This window comes from Candoia aspera, chromosome 4 (assembly GCF_035149785.1).
Source record: "Candoia aspera isolate rCanAsp1 chromosome 4, rCanAsp1.hap2, whole genome shotgun sequence".
Classification (NCBI taxonomy): Eukaryota; Metazoa; Chordata; class Lepidosauria; order Squamata; family Boidae; genus Candoia; species Candoia aspera.
Genome location: NC_086156.1, coordinates 39,603,863 through 39,627,369, shown reverse-complemented (window position 1 = coordinate 39,627,369; position 23,507 = coordinate 39,603,863). Strand labels below are relative to the sequence as shown.

The 23,507-nt window shown below is 36.9% G+C and overlaps 1 protein-coding gene across 2 annotated transcripts in view; it reads left to right on the top strand.

The window, feature by feature from the left end:
- Window positions 1-23,507, top strand: part of THRB (thyroid hormone receptor beta) — a 183,832-nt gene that overhangs the window by 114,542 nt on the left and 45,783 nt on the right. For both annotated transcript variants that reach the window (XM_063303893.1, XM_063303892.1), the window contains one exon: window positions 2,839-2,902. In XM_063303893.1, the coding sequence (XP_063159963.1) occupies window positions 2,896-2,902 (7 nt within the window). In that variant the 5' untranslated portion in view covers window positions 2,839-2,895. The remainder of the gene's footprint in view (window positions 1-2,838; window positions 2,903-23,507) is intronic.

Sequence of the window (23,507 nt, the reverse complement as noted above, 5' to 3'; positions counted from 1 at the left end):
TAGTTTTGTGGCTTGCTGATTCCACCCAAATTTTTGTGCTAGATTTCAAGAAAACAGCAGAAGCCACCCTTGGCCAAATCACCCACCAAATCATAAAAGTTAAATACAAGGAATTTTGGTTTAGGCATTTCCAGTGTTTAGCTAGGGAAGGTTTTGCTTCTTCTCCCCAACTATAACCATCCTAGCAATAAATCAAATACAACTGCAACAGCTTTATGGACTGCAGAATGGAAAAGGAAGCAATTTGTCAAAAGTAAAAATGCAGAATAAAAATTGGTTGGAAAAAATTAGGATTGGTTGGAAAGATACAAAATAAAGAAGCTACACAAATCATACTTTCATCGAAGTTCTTGAGACATTTTTGTCCCAGTGAGAGAGAGAGCACAGAGCAGAAGGAGCTTGCGCAAAAGAAACATCCTCTCTCGAAACATTATTGGTGAGGCCTCATGAAACATTAACCATACTTTCAGAAGAGGCCTGTTGGTCATTCAGATTCTTTCTTCTTCCTCCATACATGGAAAAACAAAAGCAAATTAGTATGCTTTTTGTTTTCTTTGGGCAAAATTTTTTCTGCCCTCACTAGTATGAAATGGCTCATAGCACAAGAATGTCCAGAGATAGTTCTGATTTTGAATGAAATCCTTCTCTTCAGAGAACTATAGGAATTCTCCAAATTTCCTCATTCTTATCTGGATATGGCCAAAGTGCCTTATGTAGACTACCAACTATGAATATTCTCCACATTAATATTTTCAGATGTCCACAGGGAGGCGCTAGAGGCTAATATCCCTAGCAGTTATCTCTGAATTCCTGGTAGGGTGTCAGGTAATCGAAGATAAGAACCACGCTGAGACGGTATTCCAACTCTAGTTCTTTATTGTTCTTACCCTTCAGGCAAAATCTTTCCAGACTGAGTTGTGTTGTGTTGTGTTGTGTTGTGTTATGTTATGTTATCCCATTTTTCCACTGCCCATCTTAACAATGACTCTGGGCGGTTACTACACTAACCTATGGGAAATAACTCAAAAGGGCTCTAGGGAGGGGCTTCCTTGAACTTCTTAACCTTCCCAGCAAGAGAGTCTGGGCTGTAAAATCTTTTATCAGTCTGGAATGCTCTCTCCCCCTGGAAACCAGCAACAGCACCAGAATCCACCAGATCGGGTTAGGGTTCCTATATGTGATTGTATTTATTATGTCCATCGAGCAGGTCTTTGCTTTATATGAAAGTAAAAACAGTCTACATTGTACACAAAAATATACAGTGTATAAGACACAAAAATGAATTAAAACAAGAAAATAGCATACAAATAAATAGAAAGGTAGCCAAAGAAACAGTTAAGGGATATAAGGAAGAAGGAAGATGAATGACCACTGTCCTAGAAACCCTTTTAGCTGAACTTTTACCACCACTTGGCCTGTAAACAGATTCTAGAAATGTCTTGGGTTGGTTGATTTTAAATAATATTTATGGTATGTTTATTTTCAGTTGGTTTTATTGACTGCAAGTTGCTTTAGGAGGATTATTATTCTGAAATGTGGGATATAAATCACTATAAGGAATTTTTAAAAACTGTGGTAATAAAATAGTAAATGGGACCAAAAGGAGTAGCATTTCAAATCTACCATATCTGCTTTCCTTGGAAATATAGTTTGTAATTTTTGAAATTAATATTGCAACCATTTTTTGTACTGGGCAAGCTTAAAGGGGAGCCTCAAATTGGCAATTTGGTGTGTGTGTGTAAACCTTGTAAACAGCTGATATGACATACAGTCAACCAGCACACATCATACAAATGGGAGTCAAAATTAATCTGATGTAAGAGAATTAAAAGACATGGGTCTCAGTAAGAAAATAATGAAAATGCTGTATTTTAATAGTATTATTCTTTGGTTGGATTTGTGCTTTTTCAAATACATCAGTAAATGTATTTGAAGGCTCTTCTTTGCCTTCACCTTCTGGAACACCAGGCTACTTTATTTAGGAGGGAGAGTAGTTTCTTTCCCCTTGATGTATATTTACAGAGTATGTAGTCTAATCAAACTGGCAATGCATTGGACTGGAAAGTCACTTCTATGGAGTCTAGAAGTCAGGGGCAGGACATCAGGGTGGGTAAAAAATCAAGCGATTTCTGTAGGCAATCTCTCCTGTGCCTGACCTATTCCCCCCCTCTCAGAGCGGGGAGATTGGAGAGGAAGGGATTGCAAGAGAGTAAGTAGGCACACAATAGGGAATACACCAGGCTGTTTGTATAGCGCGCTTGTGGCTGCCAGTGCCAGCACATTGCTTTCAATGTGTATTCCCCATTTTGTGCCTGCTTACTCTCTTGTAATCCCTTCTTGTCCAATCTCTCCACTCTGAGAGGATGGGGAATGGGTCAGGCACAGGAGAAATTGCCTATAGAAATCACCTGATTTTTCACTCTGCTCTGCAAGGGGAGGGAAAGAAAAACAACAGGTCAGGCACAGACAACATGTTACTGACCATAATGGCGATCGTGTGACTTAGAGATGCTGCGAAGGTCATAAATACGGGCATTGGTTGTAAAGTAACTTTTTCAGCACCATCATAACTTTGAATGGTCGCTGAATGAGGCAGTCAGTAAACAAAGACTACCTGTAGTTTGAAGATAAATGTCATTCCTTATTCCCAAAGGCACTTCCTAGAAGCACATTTCCCTTCTAACCAGTGGGAAAAGTCGTTCTCAAAGCAGCAGAAATCATCATATGTTTTTAGCATCCAATTCCGTATCTTTAAAATGCTCTTACGTATTAATATATAAGAAAGAAAAGTTATGTTCATTAAGTACTGACAAAATTACTGGGTTTTTTTTTAAACAGGTGACACTGGTGAAGAAGAAGAATGAGAATGACTACTTTCTGTTGACTCCCAGCAGCATGTCAGGTATGTAGATCTATTTTGTAAGATATTTCTCCTTGTGTTCCCAGCTTATTTAAAAATTTAATCATATGTGCTACAACACTGAGGGTTCATAAAGATGTGATCTGTATCTGCCTCATTTTTTAAAGATTCATATAGTGTGTATTAGATTCTGAGGAGTAGTTTTCACTTGTGTCAAGCGGGATATCTGTCTGTCTGTCTGTCTATCTATCATCTATTTCAGAGATGTGCAGCATTTTCCTTTGTGGATATTTTCACCATTCATCAGCAGACAACATCAGAATTTTAATACATTGCTGACATCTACAGTATATTTCTGTTTTTATCTTTAATTGGTGAAAGGTTCAGGGGGCTTCAACTCATGCCAAGATTACATCTTGTGAAGACCCTAACTTTCTGCCTTTACTACCCTCCCCATTTTTCCCCATTAAATCAAATATTTAAAAATTGTAGAATTATCGTTCTGAGAGGGTAAATATATAACATATATATAAAACAATAACCAATTGTTATTATTATTAAAACTCAATTTAAGTCACATATCTTTAGCCTAAATTATTCAGACAGTGCTATAGTGGTGCTTGGCTAGAACCAGGTTCTAGTTCTCCTTTAACTAGTGGTATGAATAGGGGAGTTATTTTATATATTTTAGGGGGAGATGGGCGGTGATAGAAATGTGAATAATAAATAAATATATTTAAAACTTCTTAAATAACATAAAAAAGGAATAACATAAAATAACATAAAAAGGAAAGTGAAGATGTAGCTGCAGAGAGAAGCAAAGGTTTATCCTTCAGTTTTCCCACTCATATGAAAAGGAAGCAATACTCAAGTGACTTCTTCCATATAACTGACTGAAGAACTCTATCAGTCAGAGCAACCATTCACAAAACACTACATGGAGATTCATATCTTTCCAAGGATCATAAGGGAGGGAAAGGGAAAGAAAGAAAAATAATTTAAGCCTTTCTGTATGAAGTACATCAAAGGGAGGAAATGTGCAGTCCCTGGGAATCATCATCATCATCATCATCATCATCATCATCATCATCATCATCATTTTTGTTTACAGTCTGTCACACAGTCAAAAAGGAAAAATGCTTATACATACATACATACATACATACATATAATAGAACAAAGAATTATATCTGTGGCTGAATAAAACCTCCAGAAAATAGCTACAGTATTAAATGACAAATAGCTATGGCAATTGAGAAAAATCAAATCCATCCCATACAAGAAGGGACTTTGCAGTCAGATCTCTTTGAAGATAATTATGAAGAGTCCATTGCTTCAGGTCCATCAAAGCCTCTTCGAGGCTGAGCATCTTGATCTAAATGTATGCCTTTCTTCCAATTGATAGGTAATTATCTTAAAAGATCAAGAAAGCAAAGGAGTTATCAGTAAGATTATTGTAATTCAGAATTTGAGGTGGCAGAACCATATACAAGCCTTTTTCAAGATTAGTCCAGTGTCCAGACCCAATAAAGCATTGGAAATACGCCTGGGCACTCACAGTAAGGCTCTTAAAATTTAAACTGGATTATAGAAGGCTTGAGTAATGGTGATTACATTCACTGTGTGTCATTTAACAAATGGCTTATTACCTTAGCTCTAGATACTTTTATTTAAGAGGTCATAATTGCTGTAATTGCAGTTGGCATAATGGCCTTTGCAAGTCTGTTGGCCCAAATAGAAATGGCCCTTAGTTGTTCTTTCCAATATGCCAAGGAATGAACAGAAATGCCAGGCATATAAATAACTTAATTTGTTCAAAAATGAACCCATTATTTTGCAAAAGTGATGGCAGATGACCAACCTTTTATCATTGTTTTATAATGAGATGCCTTCTCATTATAAAACCTCATTTTCTTAATTATTAGACTGCATAATAATGCATGTTGTTGTGGCACTTCTAGTTTCCTTTTTCCTTTAATTCCTATCCAAAAGGAAGAATCCCTAGGAAAAAAGTGGATGGTTTGGAAAAATATTCCAAAATTCATACTACAATACTATTATTTGACCAATTCAGGACTGCAAAATAGCATGCAAGCTTTTAAGTTTTGAGAACTGTTTATTAGGAGAGATGATAAACAAAGCAAGGGGGTAGGGAGGAGATGACTGGGTGGCTAATGGATCAAAATTTAGATATAGTCTTAGAATTTAAGATTTTGAAATTAGTATCTATGAAGTGCTGAAATGGTTTTCAATTGTATCAAGAACTCAAGAGTTGCTGATATAAAGGAACAACATTGATTGATCCCCAATTTTTTTTAAATTTAAAATCAGCTCCTACCCTCCATCGGTAAATCCACATAATGCCTTAATAAGGAAATATTTCAGATATTTTTTTATGGCCAACACGCCTCTCCTTATGATCAATAACCCCATAGAAGCATATAGATAGGATTGTTGCAATTTTGTCATTGTTTAGCAAATCGATGTGAAGGTACTTGTTAATTCATATATAAAGTGAGATTGAGGGAATCTGTTATTTAGATGAATTGGGAATAGGTTAGAACAGAACCTGCCCAGCCCTTTTTATTTTTAAATACTGTTCTTCTCTTGTGGCTAGAAAGTGATAAATTAGCATTATTGTATTGGATATGTGGTACTCTAGCTCATTTGGTTGACCTAAATGTACCTCTGATTATAAGTTTTATTATATTTGATTTGGTTATCTCTTGATTTTGAACTCTCTGATTCCACCCCATTTCCCTGATCTCAGATACTTGCATATTTTAGTGTTTTTTTAAAGCAAGAAATACATTTTAACTTATTGCTAGCACAAAGTCTGTGTATCAAGAAATCAAATCTCTAGAACAGTGATTTCCTTCAGTCTGTTGATTTCTAATAAGGAAGTTGTCATAAAGAAGATTTGTGGATAGAATTTCAATTCATTAGGTGTGAGAAAAAATCTTACAACTCCTCTTGGACTCACAGCTCCTGCTCAAAGAGCAGGTGGCAACTGTGGCCAAGCAGGCCTTTGCTCAGCAATATCTGGCATGCTCTTTCCTGTACCAGAAGGCCTTTCAGGCCATCATTTGTGACCTAGTCACCTCAAATTTCTACTACTGCAATGTAGCCAAATGGGGCTGCCCTTGAAAACCATTTGGAAGTTTCAGCTGGTTCAGAACGCAAAAGTGGGCAGTGATGGACATTCCTTGGTATGCCCATATGACACCTCTGCTCTGCCCAGTATGTTCAGGCAGCGTGAGTGTGCTCCGGGTTCCTTCAATTAAACAATGCCATCCAGTGGGATGCAGGACTCTTCTCTTTTGCACTGCCTACCCTTTAGAATGAGATCACCCATGACATCTGTGTTGCTCCCACCCTGTTGGCTTTCCACAAAGTCATGAAGACCTGATTGTTCTCCCAGGCTTTGGGGTGAGGTGGTTGGGGCCCCTTGGGTGTGTTTGTGATTTTTGTTTTCTGTCTGTATATTGTGCCTGGATCACATTTTGGTTTTTGTTTGTAGTGGCTTTTTCTGTTGTTATTTGTGAACCAACCAGTCATTTGGAGTCCAAAATTAAATAAATAAATAAATGCAGTTCATTTGACTGGGTAGTATTATTCTGCTGAAGCTACTAAAACGCTATGTGTGTAAGCCATAAAGAAATTTTAACAAACTCTTGAGTGTTAAAATTTCAGAACTCAAATTGCAAGATTTGCCGTTTATTGGAATATAGATTTATTGTTAACTAACAGTAATTTTACCTCCTTTTTAATACAGTTGTTAAGATCAAGTAGCTGTCCTGTTCATTTCAAACTGCATGAAATGAATATATGCATTTGATTCATAGGCTACCTCTGATTAAATAAACAAATGAAATCTCTGATAACAAATGAACAAATGAAAAATAATGGTACATTGCCTCTATTTTATTAAAATGCTTACATTTCAGTAGGTCATATTTATTAAGAGTTGTAACAACCTTTAAAAAAAATCAATACTTCCAAAAGTATGAATAAAATATTTGTATTATATGTAAAGATTCACGGCTGAGGATTTCTGTGCAAGAATAGACTCAGATACATATATGGACTGTGCATAGATGTCCTTTGGATACCTAGCTAGAAGATAAAGACTACTTGAAAACTGCATTTTTGTATAGAAAAATTTTTATTGGCTGAACAGAAGTGTTTTTATTCCTTTCCCATTTAATGTTCAAGCAGGGATGCACATACACCAAAGCACAGTTGGTTGTAAAAGGAAATATAGAAGTTCATGAACTATGAAATAAATTATGAGTGAAGAGGAATGCACATAGACTTGTTATTCTCCTTAATAGCCTGATGCTGTAAATGTGCCCATGTGCACAGACTGAAAAGGAAACAAGAGAAAAAGTACTATTGCGAACTTTGTGTGTAAGTTTTCACATTAATTTCAGTATTTTTGGGATAGTGGAGAAGTTAGTTCTAAAGTATGCATGCAGACAATCCATATATATATACTGTTGTGCATATGGAAGTGTAGTAGAAAATATTCACAAGTTCCTTTTTTTTTTCCTAGTCTGTAGGTTCTCACTGGTTAATATAAGGAATTTCAGTTAAAAATACTTGTCCCTGTATTCTTCGTTACCTTTGAGGTTTGTTAACTTTTCAAGCATTTGAAGTTAGTCAATACACTGCATATAGTACTTCTTAATTGGTGGTGTACAAGCAATACTATACTGGCTTGCAAAGTAGTCTGCACTGGGCTTTGGCTGCATTTGTGGTATATGGCAAAGTACCATCAGCAAAGGATCGTTACCTTGTCGTGGTGCTGGAGCTTGAGCACCTCAATGATGCCATGAGCTAAACCGTGAAGGGCCATCCAAGACGGGAAGGTCATGACAGAGAGGTCAGACTAAATGCGATCCCTGGGGAAGGTAATGGCAACCCACCTCAGTATTCTTGCCGTGAAAACTAAATGGATCAGTACAACCAGAGATATGTCGGTATACCATCGGAAGATGAGACCCCCAGGTCGGAAGATGGTCAAAATGCTACTGGGGAGGAACAGAGGATGAGCTCAACTAGCCCCAGATGTGATGACGCAGCTAGCTCAAAGCCGAAAGGACGGCTAGCGGCCGACGGTGCTGGTGGTGAACGGCGAATCCGATGTTCTAAGGATCAACACACCATTGGAACCTGGAATGTAAGATCTATGAGCCAGGGCAAATTGGATGTGGTTATTGGTGAGATGTCAAGATTAAAGATAGACATTCTGGGCGTCAGTGAACTGAAATGGACTGGAATGGGCCACTTCACATCAAATGACCACCAGATCTACTACTGCGGACAAGAGGACCACAGAAGAAATGGAGTAGCCTTCATAATTAATAATAAAGTGGCTAAAGCAGTGCTTGGATACAACCCAAAAAACGACAGAATGATCTCAATTCGAATTCAGGGCAAGCCATCTAACATCACAGTGATCCAAATATATGCCCCAACCACAGATGCTGAAGAAGCTGAAGTAGAGCAGTTCTATGAGGATCTGCAGCACCTACTGGACAACACGCCTAAAAGAGATGTTATTTTCATCACAGGAGACTGGAATGCTAAGGTGGGCAGTCAAATGACACCTCGAATTACAGGTAAGTATGGCCTGGGAGAACAAAACGAAGCAGGACACAGGCTGATAGAATTTTGCCAAGACAATTCACTCTGCATAACAAACACTCTCTTCCAACAACCTAAGAGACGGCTTTATACATGGACTTCACCAGATGGACAACACCGAAATCAGATTGATTACATCCTTTGCAGCCAAAGGTGGCGGACATCTGTACAGTCGGTAAAAACAAGGCCTGGAGCTGACTGTAGTTCAGATCACGAACCTCTTCTTGCACAATTTAGGATCAGACTAAAGAGATTAGGGAAGACCCACAGATCAGCTAGATATGAGCTCACTAATATTCCTAAGGAATATGCAGTGGAGGTGAAGAATCGATTTAAGGGACTGGACTTAGTAGATAGGGTCCCGGAAGAACTCTGGACAGAAGTTGGCAGCATTGTTCAGGAGGCGGCAACAAAATACATCCCAAAGAAAGAGAAAACCAAGAAGGCAAAATGGCTGTCTGCTGAGACACTAGAAGTAGCCCAAGAAAGAAGGAAAGCAAAAGGCAACAGTGATAGGGGGAGATATGCCCAATTAAATGCAAAATTCCAGAGGTTAGCCAGAAGAGATAAGGAATTATTTTTAAACAAGCAATGCGCGGAAGTGGAAGAAGACAATAGAATAGGAAGGACAAGAGACCTCTTCCAGAAAATTAGAAACATTGGAGGTAAATTCCAGGCCAAAATGGGTATGATCAAAAACAAAGATGGCAAGGACCTAACAGAAGAAGAAGAGATCAAGAAAAGGTGGCAAGAATATACAGAAGACCTGTATAGGAAGGATAACAATATCGGGGATAGCTTTGACAGTGTGGTCGGTGAGCTAGAGCCAGACATCCTGAAGAGTGAGGTTGAGTGGGCCTTAAGAAGCATTGCTAATAACAAGGCAACAGGAGACGATGGCATCCCAGCTGAACTGTTCAAAATCTTGCAAGATGATGCTGTCAAGGTAATGCATGCTATATGCCAGCAAATTTGGAAAACACAAGAATGGCCATCAGACTGGAAAAAATCAACTTATATCCCCATACCAAAAAAGGGAAACACTAAAGAATGTTCAAACTATCGAACAGTGGCACTCATTTCACATGCCAGTAAGGTAATGCTCAAGATCCTGCAAGGTAGACTTCAGCAGTTCATGGAGCGAGAATTGCCAGATGTACAAGCTGGGTTTAGAAAAGGCAGAGGAACTAGAGACCAAATTGCCAACATCCGCTGGATAATGGAAAAAGCCAGGGAGTTTCAGAAAAACATCTATTTCTGTTTTATTGACTATTCTAAAGCCTTTGACTGTGTGGACCATAACAAATTGTGGCAAGTTCTTAGTGGTATGGGGATACCAAGTCATCTTGTATGCCTCCTGAAGAATCTGTATAACGACCAAGTAGCAACAGTAAGAACAGACCACGGAACAACAGACTGGTTTAAGATTGGGAAAGGAGTACGGCAGGGCTGTATACTCTCACCCTACCTATTCAACTTGTATGCAGAACACATCATGCGACAAGCTGGCCTTGAGGAATCCAAGGCTGGAGTTAAAATCTCTGGAAGAAACATTAACAATCTCAGATATGCAGATGATACCACTTTGATGGCTGAAAGTGAAGAGGAACTGAGGAGCCTTATGATGAAGGTGAAAGAAGAAAGTGCAAAAGCTGGTTTGCAGCTAAACCTCAAAAAAACCAAGATTATGGCAACCAGCTTGATTGATAACTGGCAAATAGAGGGAGAAAATGTAGAAGCAGTGAAAGACTTTGTATTCCTAGGTGCAAAGATTACTGCAGATGCTGACTGCAGTCAGGAAATCAGAAGACGCTTAATCCTTGGAAGAAGAGCAATGACAAATCTCGATAAAATAGTTAAGAGCAGAGACATCACACTGACAACAAAGGCCCGCATAGTTAAAGCAATGGTGTTCCCTGTAGTAACATATGGCTGCGAGAGCTGGACCATAAGGAAGGCTGAGCGAAGGAAGATTGATGCTTTTGAACTGTGGTGTTGGAGGAAAATTCTGAGAGTGCCTTGGACTGCAAGAAGATCCAACCAGTCCATCCTCGAGGAAATAAAGCCAGACTGCTCACTTGAGGGAATGATATTAAAGGCAAAACTGAAATACTTTGGCCACATAATGAGAAGACAGGACACCCTGGAGAAGATGCTGATGCTAGGGAGAGTGGAAGGCAAAAGGAAGAGGGGCCGACCAAGGGCAAGATGGATGGATGATATTCTAGAGGTGACGGACTCATCCCTGGGGGAGCTGAGGGTGTTGACGACCGACAGGAAGCTCTGGCGTGGGCTGGTCCATGAAGTCACGAAGAGTCGGAAGCGACTAAACGAATAAACAACAAAAACCATCATTAACCTTAGCAAGGAATGCTGCATGTGGCTCATATGGGATGCAGGTTGGCAATCTAGAGTACTCTTTCTCTATTTAGGAAAAAAAAATGTGAAAACTTCAATTAACCAAAGCTATGATGGGGGGCCAAAGGCAGCATCTGTCAGCTCCTATGGTGATGACCACAGTATGAGGAAGATTTTAGTTTGGAATGTAATAAAAATAAACGGTAGTCAAGATTTTACTCTATTTCCAGCATTAAAGGCTACAAGCACATTGGAAAGCCTTTACACAAAAATATTTTAACTCTTATTCACTTCTGAATAACTTACACTGGGATAATCCCAGTTATCTCTTAATTAGTACAGGTATTAATACTTTAGAACAGCTAATTGCTGATCAAGTTTTAAAATAATGTATTGCACGTGGAATTTCAGTTGTTTAAAACTGCAGAATGGCAGTATATTCAGTAAAAATACCCATTTTCACAATTTGATCCAGATGCTTAAGTAGCATCTAAATTTGTGTTACGATTAGCACTGAAATGTGCTCTGGACCGTTCTAAATCTACAATATTTTAAATAGACAATTAAATAGTTCTGTTAAAGTGGGTATTAGTTGTTTTTTGCAAGGATTTTTGAATAAAGATTTGGAATATCCCATAGTAGCAAATCAATAGTTAAAGAATTTTACATATGTTATAATCTTAAAATGAGATGAATTCACTTCAAGACAGTACCACCTCAGATTTGCCATTTTAAATTGATGATACATGTTTGCTATCTGCTTTTGAACTGGCTCTCTATTGTAATGGAAATGTGGCAATGGAAATGTACTAATGGAAATCAATATCACACCATGTGGTCATAATGCTGTGTTTAAAAAGGAAGCTGTACTCCCTATATTGAATATTGAATAAGGTGTTTGTATTTTTTTTCTTTTTTCTGTTTCTGATTTTCCTTTTTTATTTGTTTTCCTTTTATTTCTATATATTAAAGCAAATTTTAAAAGATTAATTGAATTCAGTGAAATCCGTCCCCCCCCCCCAAAAGATTATGTTGTGTATTGTGAAACCAAGAGAAAGGAGAAGAATAAATAGATCTGAATGAAGGTGGCCTGAGTTTCTGGAGTAGCGTTTTTAATGTGTGTGGAGGTATGCCAGAAATTTGGGGAATTGTGCTAATGAAGTGCTTGGAGGAATGATGAAGTGAAAAGGGCTTATAAATAAATCTACTGCAAAATGTTTGGATGAAAAATACTGTATAATGGTATAAAGAGAAAAAGATGTAGTGAAAGAGATCAAGAAACAGTGTAGAATAAAAGAAGCAGAGAAAATGCAAAGCAATATTGGTGCTTTTTTAAAAAAAGATGGGTAGATGAAATTGGCTAAACAAGAAACCCCCATCATAGTGAATGGAATTAAAAATAAAACTGATGAAATCAGTTGGGTGAAACTGTAGTGATGAAATCCTGGGAGGGGTATTTTTGAGATTTGTACAGAAATGATAGAGCTATGTTGAAGAGGGAAATAAAAATGAATTAAAATAACGTTACTGATGTTAGTATCCAATAAAAGCAGATGAAAAAGAAGTAATAGATACTGTGAGTATGTTGAAAAATGGTTAGGTTTCAGGAGTAGATGATGTAACTGGGGAAATATTAAAATACGTAGCTTTGCTCCTGACATAACTATGCAACTTCTTCAATGTGTTCATGAATATTGTATTTTTGACTATTTGAAGAGCGCTATTATTCTCCTATACAAAAAGCAGAGTAATAACAGTAAATGCAGAAACTCTATGGGGCTTGGGACATTGTTTGCCAGAATTCTGGATTTAAAGTTGGATTGAATCAATGTATGGAGGTGGTAGAAACAAGCATGGTTTACAGGAAGAGAAATGTAAGGAAAGACATAGTGAATATCAAGATATGTTTTGGTTCATGAAGAATCTGAAGGTAAAAAGAGGTTGGATATTTCAGCAAGACAATAGTTCAAAGCATACTTCCAAATGAACCATGAAGGTGTTTTGTTGGGTGGGTTTTTTTGTTTGTTTGTTTTTGGTTCCTTCAAGTCAGTTTTTTTATTCCTGGTGACTACCTGGACTGGTCCCTGCAGTTTTCTTGGCAAGGTTTTTCAGAAGTGGTTTGCCACTGCCTCCTTCCTTGGGCTGAGAGAAGGTGACTGGCTCAAGGACACCCAGCTGGCTTTGTGCCTAAGGTGGGACTAGAACTCACGGTCTCCCAGTTTCTAGCCTGATGCCTTAGCTACTACACGAAACTGGCCCTATACGAAACTGGCTCTCTAATGAATTACAAGAAATAAAAATTAAGAAGAGAGTGGCTTTACAATCCCCAGACTTGGATGTTATTGAAAACCTGTGAGGTGATATCAAACGTGCAGTGTGTGCAAGGAAACCCAAGAATGTTTCTGAGCTAGAAGAGTTCTGCATAATAATGTAGAGAAAAATTCCACAAGCAAGAATACAAGTGTTCTTAACTGGCTGGGAGGGAATGTTTGGAAACTGTTATTTCTGCCGAATGAGGGGTTGCAAAGTACTGAACAAAAGGTTGTTCATACTTTTGCACCTGCCATATTCACTGTTTTTTTATTCTGAATCTGTTAACCACTGCACATAAATGGGTATGCCTTCAGATTGGCAAAAAGATGTCTTAACTAATGAATTGTGCAAAATAATCCACATTGCACATGTATGTATAAGTATGTGTCTCTGTGTGTGTGTGTGTGTGTGTGTGTATCAACTGTGGTTGCTCTGGAAGTCAAACATTTCAGCATGGGTTAATGTGAATAATTTAAATCCTCCCAATAGAATTAGTCACAGGAAAAATAGCCTGTCTTTCTGTTTTATTCACAAAACAGAAAGGACTGCAAATTTTAAAGTATGTCTGTTTTGGTCATTTTTATGTAACACATGTTTGGATAAGTACAAACTATAAGTAGCAAAGAAAAAATAACCCCTAAAAGCTTTGGATTCTAACACAGAAATGAATCTTTTGAAAGCAAATTTTTACAAGCAAACAACTATGAAGAGTATTATTATTTCATTAAAATTACATTTTGCCATAGAGAAATGGCAGCTTACACACTGAAATGCTTGTGGCACAATATACTTATATAAACAATGGAAAGTCCATGGTAAGATCTAAAACAAAAGGCAGCTACAAGAATAAAATTAAAATGTCCACAGTGATAATTAGCAACCCAACACATCCTCCCTAGCAACCAACACCCAGATAAGCAGGGAAGAAACAATACTGTAATCAAAGAATTATCAAGGAAGAAACAACACCCCAATCAAGATTGGCAGAACAAGCCGCTATATGCAGTTCGGACTCCACCAGTGCAAATGGAGGCAATTCAGCACCATTGTTACCCTCCCTAGGAGTGGTCAACCAACCAAGATCACACCAAGAGCAAGGTGTATAATACTCTGGGAGGTCTCAAGGAACCGAAGGGTAACGTCTAAGGAACTAAAGGCCTATTTTGTGTTGGTGAATGTCAGTGTTCATGAGACCACCATCTGGAGAACACTGAACAACAATGGTGTGCATGGCAGGGTTGCAAGGAGAAAGCCGGAACTCTCAAAAAAGAATATTGCTGCCCATCTTCAGTTTGCAAAAGGCCACGTGGATAGGCCAGAGTGTTATTGGAAGACTGTTCTGTGGGTGGACAAGACTAAAATACAACTTTTTGGCTTGAATGAAAAGTGTTATGTCTGGCGAAAGGCGAACACTGCATTCCAGCACAAGAAGAACCATATTCCATCTGTGAAATGTGGTGGTGGTATCATGGTTTGGGCCTGCTTTGCTGGCTCTGGACCAGGATGGCTTGCCATCATTGATGGAACTATGAATTCTGAATTGTACCAGCAAATTCTACAGGAACATGTCAGGGTATCTGTCTGTGAACTGAAGCTCAGGAGAAAGTGGGTCATGCAGCAAGACAACAACCCAGAACACACAAATGGTACAACCAAAGAATGGTTAAAGCAGAAGAAATTTTATCTTTTGGAATGGCCAAGTCAAAGTCCTGACCTGAATCCTGCAGAAATGTTGTGGAAGGGCCTGAAGCTGGCAGTTAATGCAAGGAAGCCCACCAATATCCCTGAGTTGAAGGTGTTCTGTAAGAAGGAACAGGTTCAAATTCCTCCATGCTAATGTGCAGGACTGATCAACAATTATCAGAAATGTTTAGTTGCAGTTATTGCTGCCCAGGGGAGGCACACCAGTTACTGAAAGCAAAGGTTCACATATTTTTGTCACACGCAAATCTGTAACTGTGGATCATTTTCCTCAATAAATAAATGAACAACTATAATGTTTTTGACTCATTTGTTTAATTGAGTTCTCTTTATCTAGTTTTAGGACTTGTGTGGACAACAGATCAAATTTTAGGTCATATTTCTGCAAAAATATTGAAAATTCAAAAGGGTTCACAAAATTTTAAGCATTGCTGTCTAAACAACCAGAAAACCTCAGTCCCCTGTGCACTGACGATGCTATCTACCCTGGTAAGAAAATTTCTGCAAGAATAACCAAGCTCAGAGAGCACCAAAAACCCTACAGTTCAGCTGTGGGCTACATATATTCTCCATTACTGAAATATCAACTTAGGTGAAGTGTCCTGGCTTATAGTTAGAAAATCATTGGTTTTAAAATCTCACAATGAGATCTTATAAATCCCTGTTATAGAGTTGCTTAACATTGGACTTAACAGTGTATTTCTATTCAAAATAAAATGATCTAATTATGTTGGTCTGCCATTTATCCTACTGCTGGGTGTAGATGATTCATAATACCATGCATATTCTCACTGGTGTTTTAATGGCATTTTACAAGAACTTCATTCATGACTAATATTGTCATCTGCATTGGACATTCATGACTAATATTGTCATCTGCATTTGCATTTCATAAATGCAAAATTGCCTGAGATTTTCTTTAATGAAATGATTACTTATATCTATACTGAAAGTTAGAATCTTATAAATCCCTGTAGAATGTTGTTGTTTATTCGTTTAGTTGCTTCTGACTTTTCGTGACTTCATGGACCAGCTCATGCCAGAGCTTCCTGTCGGCCGTCAACTCCCCCAGCTCCCCCAGGGATGAGTCCATCACCTCTAGAATATCACCCTATAGAATATTTTTATGTAAATTTGAATTATATTTTTAAATGCATAACCTTTTTTGTGTCTTCCCACCCCCCTATTCATAAACACAAATACAGAATTGGAATATATATTACACCAATGCTGGTCGATATATGAATAATGCCAAAGTTAGTATAAGTCCCAAAGAAAAGGCAGCATCTGATTATTACTTGTGACCACAGAGCTGACCAGAAAGTGGCAATAATAGCAAGACTGGAATTGTTAACTGTGCACACCTCAGAATGTTAGCCTTAGATAACTGAGTATCCCTCAGGTCAGCCCACAAAAAGAGCCAAGTCAAACAAGGCTGAATCCTTGATGTTTTCTGTTTTAAGTATCTGAAAATTGTTCATGACCAGCTTTGACCTTCTAGACCTTAAATGATCATACGAGCAAGGCAATAAATTGATGGTAACTTGCCATGGGGTTCATGTTTTAGACAGGAGACTGGCGAAAGTTCCTTCACTTGTGTTCATAACTACCTTTGTTGGACATACATAAAAAGGATACTAAAGTTTCTAACTTCACTGAATGGAAGCTGACTATGGTGGCTAAAAGTGCATGCTGAAAACCTGTACATCTGACCAGGGCAATCAGTTGGCGATGCATGTGAATTCCACCTGATCAAGAAAAATTGAGAAACACTTCCTTTCCAGAACTTCACAGCTAAGCAGGATCTTGGTAAAGTTTGTCAACCATTTTTTCTAAAGCCTCCAGATCATGATCTTTCATCTTGGGATGGGCTGATGCACTTTTCTAGCAGAAAATAGAAATGGGGTTTAATTATTTAATGAAAAACATTAGTGCATGAAAAAAATATTGTGAAAATAACAATATGCTGAGAATTGAACACCAACTCACTTGGTTTCTACATTCTTAGTACTCTCGCCAGACCATATAGGTATGACCATTGATGACATTTCAAATTCTAAGGAGTATCAATTCAGGGGACAAAATGAAAAGGTTATTAGAATAATTATATAAAGTGCAACAGATATGTAAAAGTCACTGTATACAGTATATATAAACTGAAAATAGTATTTTGTTAGTAGTGATTTTCATTGTGGTCAACTCTGTTTTTAGATTCTGTTGGTTTTACTGTTTAGCGTAGCTAAATGTTCAGTTTTGTATTTTTCCATTAAGAAACAAAGTGTTAATGCATGGACACTTAAAAGGACCTAAGTAAAAGTGCATCATATAACTTGGCAAGAGATTAATTTTCAATGTAATTTGATTGCTTTTTCTCTGTCTCTATTGGCTTTATGGTCACATTGACTCATTTATTGCCTGAACTTCAAAATACTTACTATTAATGATATTCTTACTGTCAAGCGTATTAAGATGTAATTATTTTATCTTTTTGGCAAAAAGAAGTACTGGCTTACATTCTTGTTTTATTTTGATTGGAATATGTACTGTTTGTACCTTGTATAGGAAAAAGACTCAGGGTATAGTGCTCTTAAGGGAGGTTTGAAACATTGTTTGTTCTTCTTAAATCCTTGTATAACATCAGGAGGATAGATTATAATGTCACTAAGGGGATCACCTCATCCAAAAGTTAAACTGGTCTAATTTCTTTAGATTTGGTGGTCCTTTACCTCAGAATGCCTCCAGCTAACAGATGTCAGGTGCTGATCGCTTTAACATCTTAGTAAAGGCAGTCAGTTGATGCCAGGCAAGTCCAGTGTGGCTTTTTATGTAGGTTACAGAGGTCTATCCTGTTTCCTTGGGTACATGAAGAAAACACTTTTATCTCAAAAGGGATGAATTAAAGTGTTATCAGGTAATAAACAGTCTAATTAGCTAATAACCGTTTAACATGTGATTAGGCATATGTATGCCTCATGAATTTGGTGGCCTTTAGCTTGAGGTTGTCATTCCATTTATTAATGTAACTAGGTTTGGAAAATCGCATTAAAATGGTGTAAGTACACAGCAGACAAAGTACTTCTATAAATAATACGTATCCATGTTTATTTCAAAACATCGAAGTAGCTTACACTAGACATAAGTTATCAACAACAGAAAGGTTGAGTACTGAGAATTATGCTGACCATGGAAAATGAATATTATTTATTTAATAATAATAATAATTTATTAAATATAATAATAATTTATTAAATGTGTATGCTGTGTATGTTTTTAAGTCCTTAAACTTGTATTTAAAATTTCTTTTGCTAAGGAATCCGGTACTGTAAACCTTGTTGATCCAAAGGTTCCTAATAGCTGAAAAGCAGTTAACAAGCAATTTCCTAATGTGATTAGAAAAGGAAGTACTGTATGTGAACCCAGTGTCCATTTGAAGGTGCTGACCATGGTTTGAGCAAGATGGCTATTCCCTTGTCTCCCAGAGCTCTAAACCCTCTGGAGACCATTGTCTTGTGGTCTCCTTATGAGGAGCAACTGTCTGGAGCAATTGTGGGTGATCTCAAGTCCTCTCCTTGAAAGGAATTATGAAGAGCTGATCTGCTCGTCGGCTCTTCATTCCACCGATTAATAAGGTTTATATATTCTGAGTCATCTGCATCTTATTGTCATATTTTTAAATTTCTCTTGTTGACTATTAATAATTAGCATTTAACTAGAGAAAATGAACAATAATTATACTGTAGGCTTCTGAATCAGGTAGATTTGCTTGATATATAGTGTGTGCTATTTTTAAATTAGGTCTAATACCTTCAATTTAACATTCAAAGCCGCCTTACCTGTTTGTTATATAATGATATTAAATATAACATTTTTATCAGGGAAAAATGTTCAGTGCAAAGTGTAAGTGGCCTCACAAGCCCTCCTCCACTTTTTCAATATACAGGGTCATGTTAATGAGAAGCTGATACATGTAGATAAGTGTATATATAAACTACATGGAGCTTATGTTATCCTTCATGCCTTAAAGTTTTCAGCCTTTTGATTTGCATGCTTTTAAAACTCTTGTTACTCTCTGTGCTGGAATAAATTTAGAACATGTAAAGTAGCTTTTAGTTGGCATGCATTTTTGCAGTCTAAAAAACAGAAAAGGAAGATTGTAAGTGGAGAAAAAAAAATCTGGTACAGCTAATACAGTATGCTCATTATGTTTAACACAGATGAAAAGGTGAAAAATAGTTGATTGGCATCAACCCTTGACAGAGGATTGAAGTGGTCAGTCTGCATGCATCATGGTGGTACATAAATAGATTTGCTTGCTTGAGTGTTTCACAGCAAGTATACTGTTGCTGCAGCTGAAGCTCAGTTGTTTACTCAAGAAAGCAGGCAAAAGTACTCACTTGCCATGAGTTCTATGCATTTAAAAAAACTGACTAGATACTTAAAAAAACTGACTAGATACTTTGCAAGCAAGCAAAAGGGGTGTTGTGTCATAGGCACTTTCCTTGTGCCTACAGTGGGCAGTGGTCCCTCAAGAGCATACTGCAGGGATGCATAAGCTGAGTTCTAAGGATAATATGCATCCTTGCAGCCTTAGACTAAGCCCTTAGAATCTCTCTAAAATTAGCTACTGCATTGTAATTTTTAATTGGACAGAAAAGGGATCACATTAAGTGTATGTATTTAATTTAAAATAATATTCTGTCTATATCCTGTCTACTTTTTGAGGGCAGATCTGTGATGCCACTTAATGACAAGTGTGTTCTTAGCCCAGAAAATGGCATAAGAGAAATAGGGAATAAGATCAAGGTGGTATGTGATTGTGCAAAGCAATTAATTAACACCTTTCATCAGCACTAAGTACTTTGAATAATAATTCTTAGGTTACTGGATCATCTCATTAAACTGAATCCTTAGTTTGTAGTTTAATAGAAGTCTGACACATTATGTGTGTGTGTGTGTGTGTGTGTATACACATACATACACACATATACATATATATACATACCTACACACACACACATGTACAGACACACACACACAAACATACACACACACATAGACATGCATACATATGCATATGTATATATGTATATATATATATTATAGGAAAAAGCACACAGAGAAAAAAGGAGCAAAAAGGGTAGAAGAGTAAGATTCAAGTAAAAGAACAAGGGATTTACAAGCGTCAGAAATTATAAATTATTCAGTATTAATTGATTATAAACATATGTATGTATATATAAATATCATGTTAAAAAATTAAAAACCATTATTGGACTCTGAATAAAATATAAATGTCAGGAACCATGGTAAGCATGATATAAATAATAAAATGAGATCGTAAAATTCAATAAATTCTATCCATACTGCTAAAAGACTGCTAAATCATGTATAACTGAAATATGTAAATCTAATTCCAAATTTTAGATGTGATATGAATCCATGTAATCTAAAATGGTTTCCATTTTGAATTAAATTTTTACTTTTAAGATATGAGGTTATTTTTTTTGCATCAAAGCATACTTCCACAATTTGGTTAACCATTCTTCTGAAGAAGAATTAAATGTCCTTTCCAACAAGAAGCATAAAGTATCAAAGCAGTTAGCATGTATATAGCTAATTCAATATATTTTGTGGGCATATATAGTTTATTAACATTTAGTAAAAATATTTCAGGTTGAAAAGGAAATTCAACTTTTAAAATTTGTTTCACTCTGGAATGAATCATTTCCCAAAATTATTGAGTTTTAGAGCATTGTCACCAGATATGGAAGAATGATTAGACCTGATCCTTACATTTCCAGCAACTTTAAGAAAATGAACTCCCCCTTTTAGTGATCAGGATTGGAGTAATATACCAATGATAGAACATCTTATATATTTTTTCTAAGCATAATATTCATTATGAATGTAATGTTCTTCTTCCATTTGAAATACCCACTGTTTCTATTAATTAATTCTATTAATTCCAATAATTTCTATTACTATGTCTAAATTCTGCATCCTTTTAATCATACGATTTTTAACTTGCTTGATTCTGGAATCATATTTCACCAACAATTTGTAAATAAAGCCCAGCAGATACTGTGAGTTGCATAATTATCAAATTCAATCAACTCTCTAAGTATGTACCCTTATTTCTGCAATTCTTTTAATATTATACTGCTTATTTGAAGATACTGAAACAACTCAGGTAGACTGAGCCACCAAGAAATAAGGGTCTCAAAAGATTTTACCTTTGTCTTATTAAGCCTTGCAGTCTGTATGAATTATGGTCTCTCGACTGAGCAAATGACTGCGTGCTTTCCATTTCCTAAAAATAAGCATTTAATAACAAAGTGAGAAGGGATAAATTTGGGCTAATTCTTTACCTGTATTTATCCCAGATTTTCCATAAATTGCTTATTATTGCATGATCTCTTCTAAAATTATTTATTTCTATTTGTAACAATCCAAGGTTATTTGTGTAGGGTTATTATATCTGGAAGTCTTTTCCTTCCATAAAGATGGCCAGGCCATAGGGAGACACAATTCATTTTGTGATCCCTGTTAAGCATGGTAATACAACAATTTGAAGTTGGGAGCTGCCAACCCACCTCATTCTTTTGAGTCCTGTAGAATTTGGAATTTAATTATTTTATTGGACCATATGTAATTTGTTACTTGTTTGTGCCAATCTTTTAATGCCTTGCTTTCAAAAATGGAATCATTTGAAACGAAAAATTGAGTCTTGGTAAAATATTCATTTTTATGGCTGCAATCCTTCCTAACAAGACAGTTTTAGTTTTTTCTGTGTTGAAATGTCTGCTGTTAAATTTTTCCAGATCTGAAAGTAATTATTTTTCAAGTAAAGCTGTTTTTTTTTTTTGGTGAAGTAAAAGCCTCACATAATTTTGAAAGAGCTAATTCAGAATAGAACAGAGCTTGGTCAGAATGAATGTACTGTATGTTATACTGCTGACATTTCATGAAAAGAGAAACATAAAACTGAAAAATATAAAATCATGTTCCTTATTGCTGCTGTTGAATTATGTTTGTTAAAAAGGTTTAAATATGGTGGGAGCATGTAATTTCAGCCTGGGAAAAGACCCTCTCAGGATCGGGAATGCTACCTCTACCTTGTTCCTATGCCTGAGGAAAGTTTCTGATATTTGTAAAAGGAAGAAATGGCAGGCAGTAGCTTATAAGATTGAGGCAATCAACATGGTGCAGAAAGGATTGTGCTTGGCTTATTTTATTTCACAAGCATTCAAGAAAGGGTTTTTCTCATGTCAGTCCCAGCTGATGAAGATATGGTAGAGTCTAGTTCTGGGCATTAAATACATTGGATGCTTAAAATGCAGAACTGAACAGTTCCTCAGAAGAAACGCATTTAGAGAGAATGTCTCTTCTTAGAACATTTTGTTGCTTGAGCACTGTTCAGTTATTCATCTTGAATGAAAGGCATTTTGCAGGCAGACGGTATTTTCACAAAAGTGTCTACTATCTTATGAGCACTTTGAGAAGCATTTCATAACAAAGAATTCTCTCAATTTGGATCTCTGTAGAAGCCCCACTTGGGGATAGGGGAGTGGCCCTGAACCTATGGACTGATTGTGGCATATGAATACCATAGAGAAAAGGAGATGATATACTGTAATGGCATGTGGGAATGACCTTGGGAGACAAGGGGAAGAGCCCCAGCCAGGGGAATAGATAAGAGGAGTCTTCTGGGGATCAGACAGCATTCCTAAAATTCCAAGGGGGATCCTCTGCCTTTCTTTGGAAGAGAGTATCAGACTTGCAAGATTAATGTCAGCCTTGTGAGGTAGTCCAGACAAGAAGCACACCCAGATGAACTAATTCTACTTTATTGTAAACTTACATTAAGAAAATCTTGCAAGTCTGACAGTACATTTGTCCCCTGTTGCCTTTATTACTGTTTATTACTAAGTAAACTCTCATGGATTGTAGTCAAACTCGCCCCTAAGTAAGTGTAGTATATTAGCAGATAGGTCAGTCTGATGCTGGCCAAATGTAAATATGATGCTGAACTGCATTCTAAAAATATGGAATGACACTTAATGAAGAATGCTGGCTCTATCGAGCCCGGGGTTTGGCTAAGAGAATTATCTTAAATTTGAATAATAAATAAATAAATCTTATGCAGGTGGAAAGAAAATGACATTCCAAATGTCAAAGGATGGATGACTGCACAATTAAAGCCCTGCCTCTTTTCTTTTTCCAAGCAGCCAAGTAAACGCTTGGGTTGCTATCCCTAATCTTTCCCCTAACTGAAGTGAGGTAGTAGGAAATCCTTTGTTTTCTTCTCCCGTCTTTCAATACGGAGACAAGGAAAGAGTTATTGCAGCTACATTAGGTTTCAGAGGAGCTTAGAAGTTTAATATTGCCCACAGGGATAATCTTGTACAAATTTGGTTTTGAGGAGAGGAACAGTGACAGTTTGGGGCACTGAACAAGCTCAAAATAACTGATACCAAACTCAAAACAAAAATACTGATATGGGTAGGTAAAATAAGTGACAGTTTGCATGCTAGTGAATATTTTGGGCCTGGAAACTTGTTTCCATAATAGCTGTTCTGTTAATGCCTTTGCAGAGGAGCAGATCTAAATTTCAGTAAATTAGTCT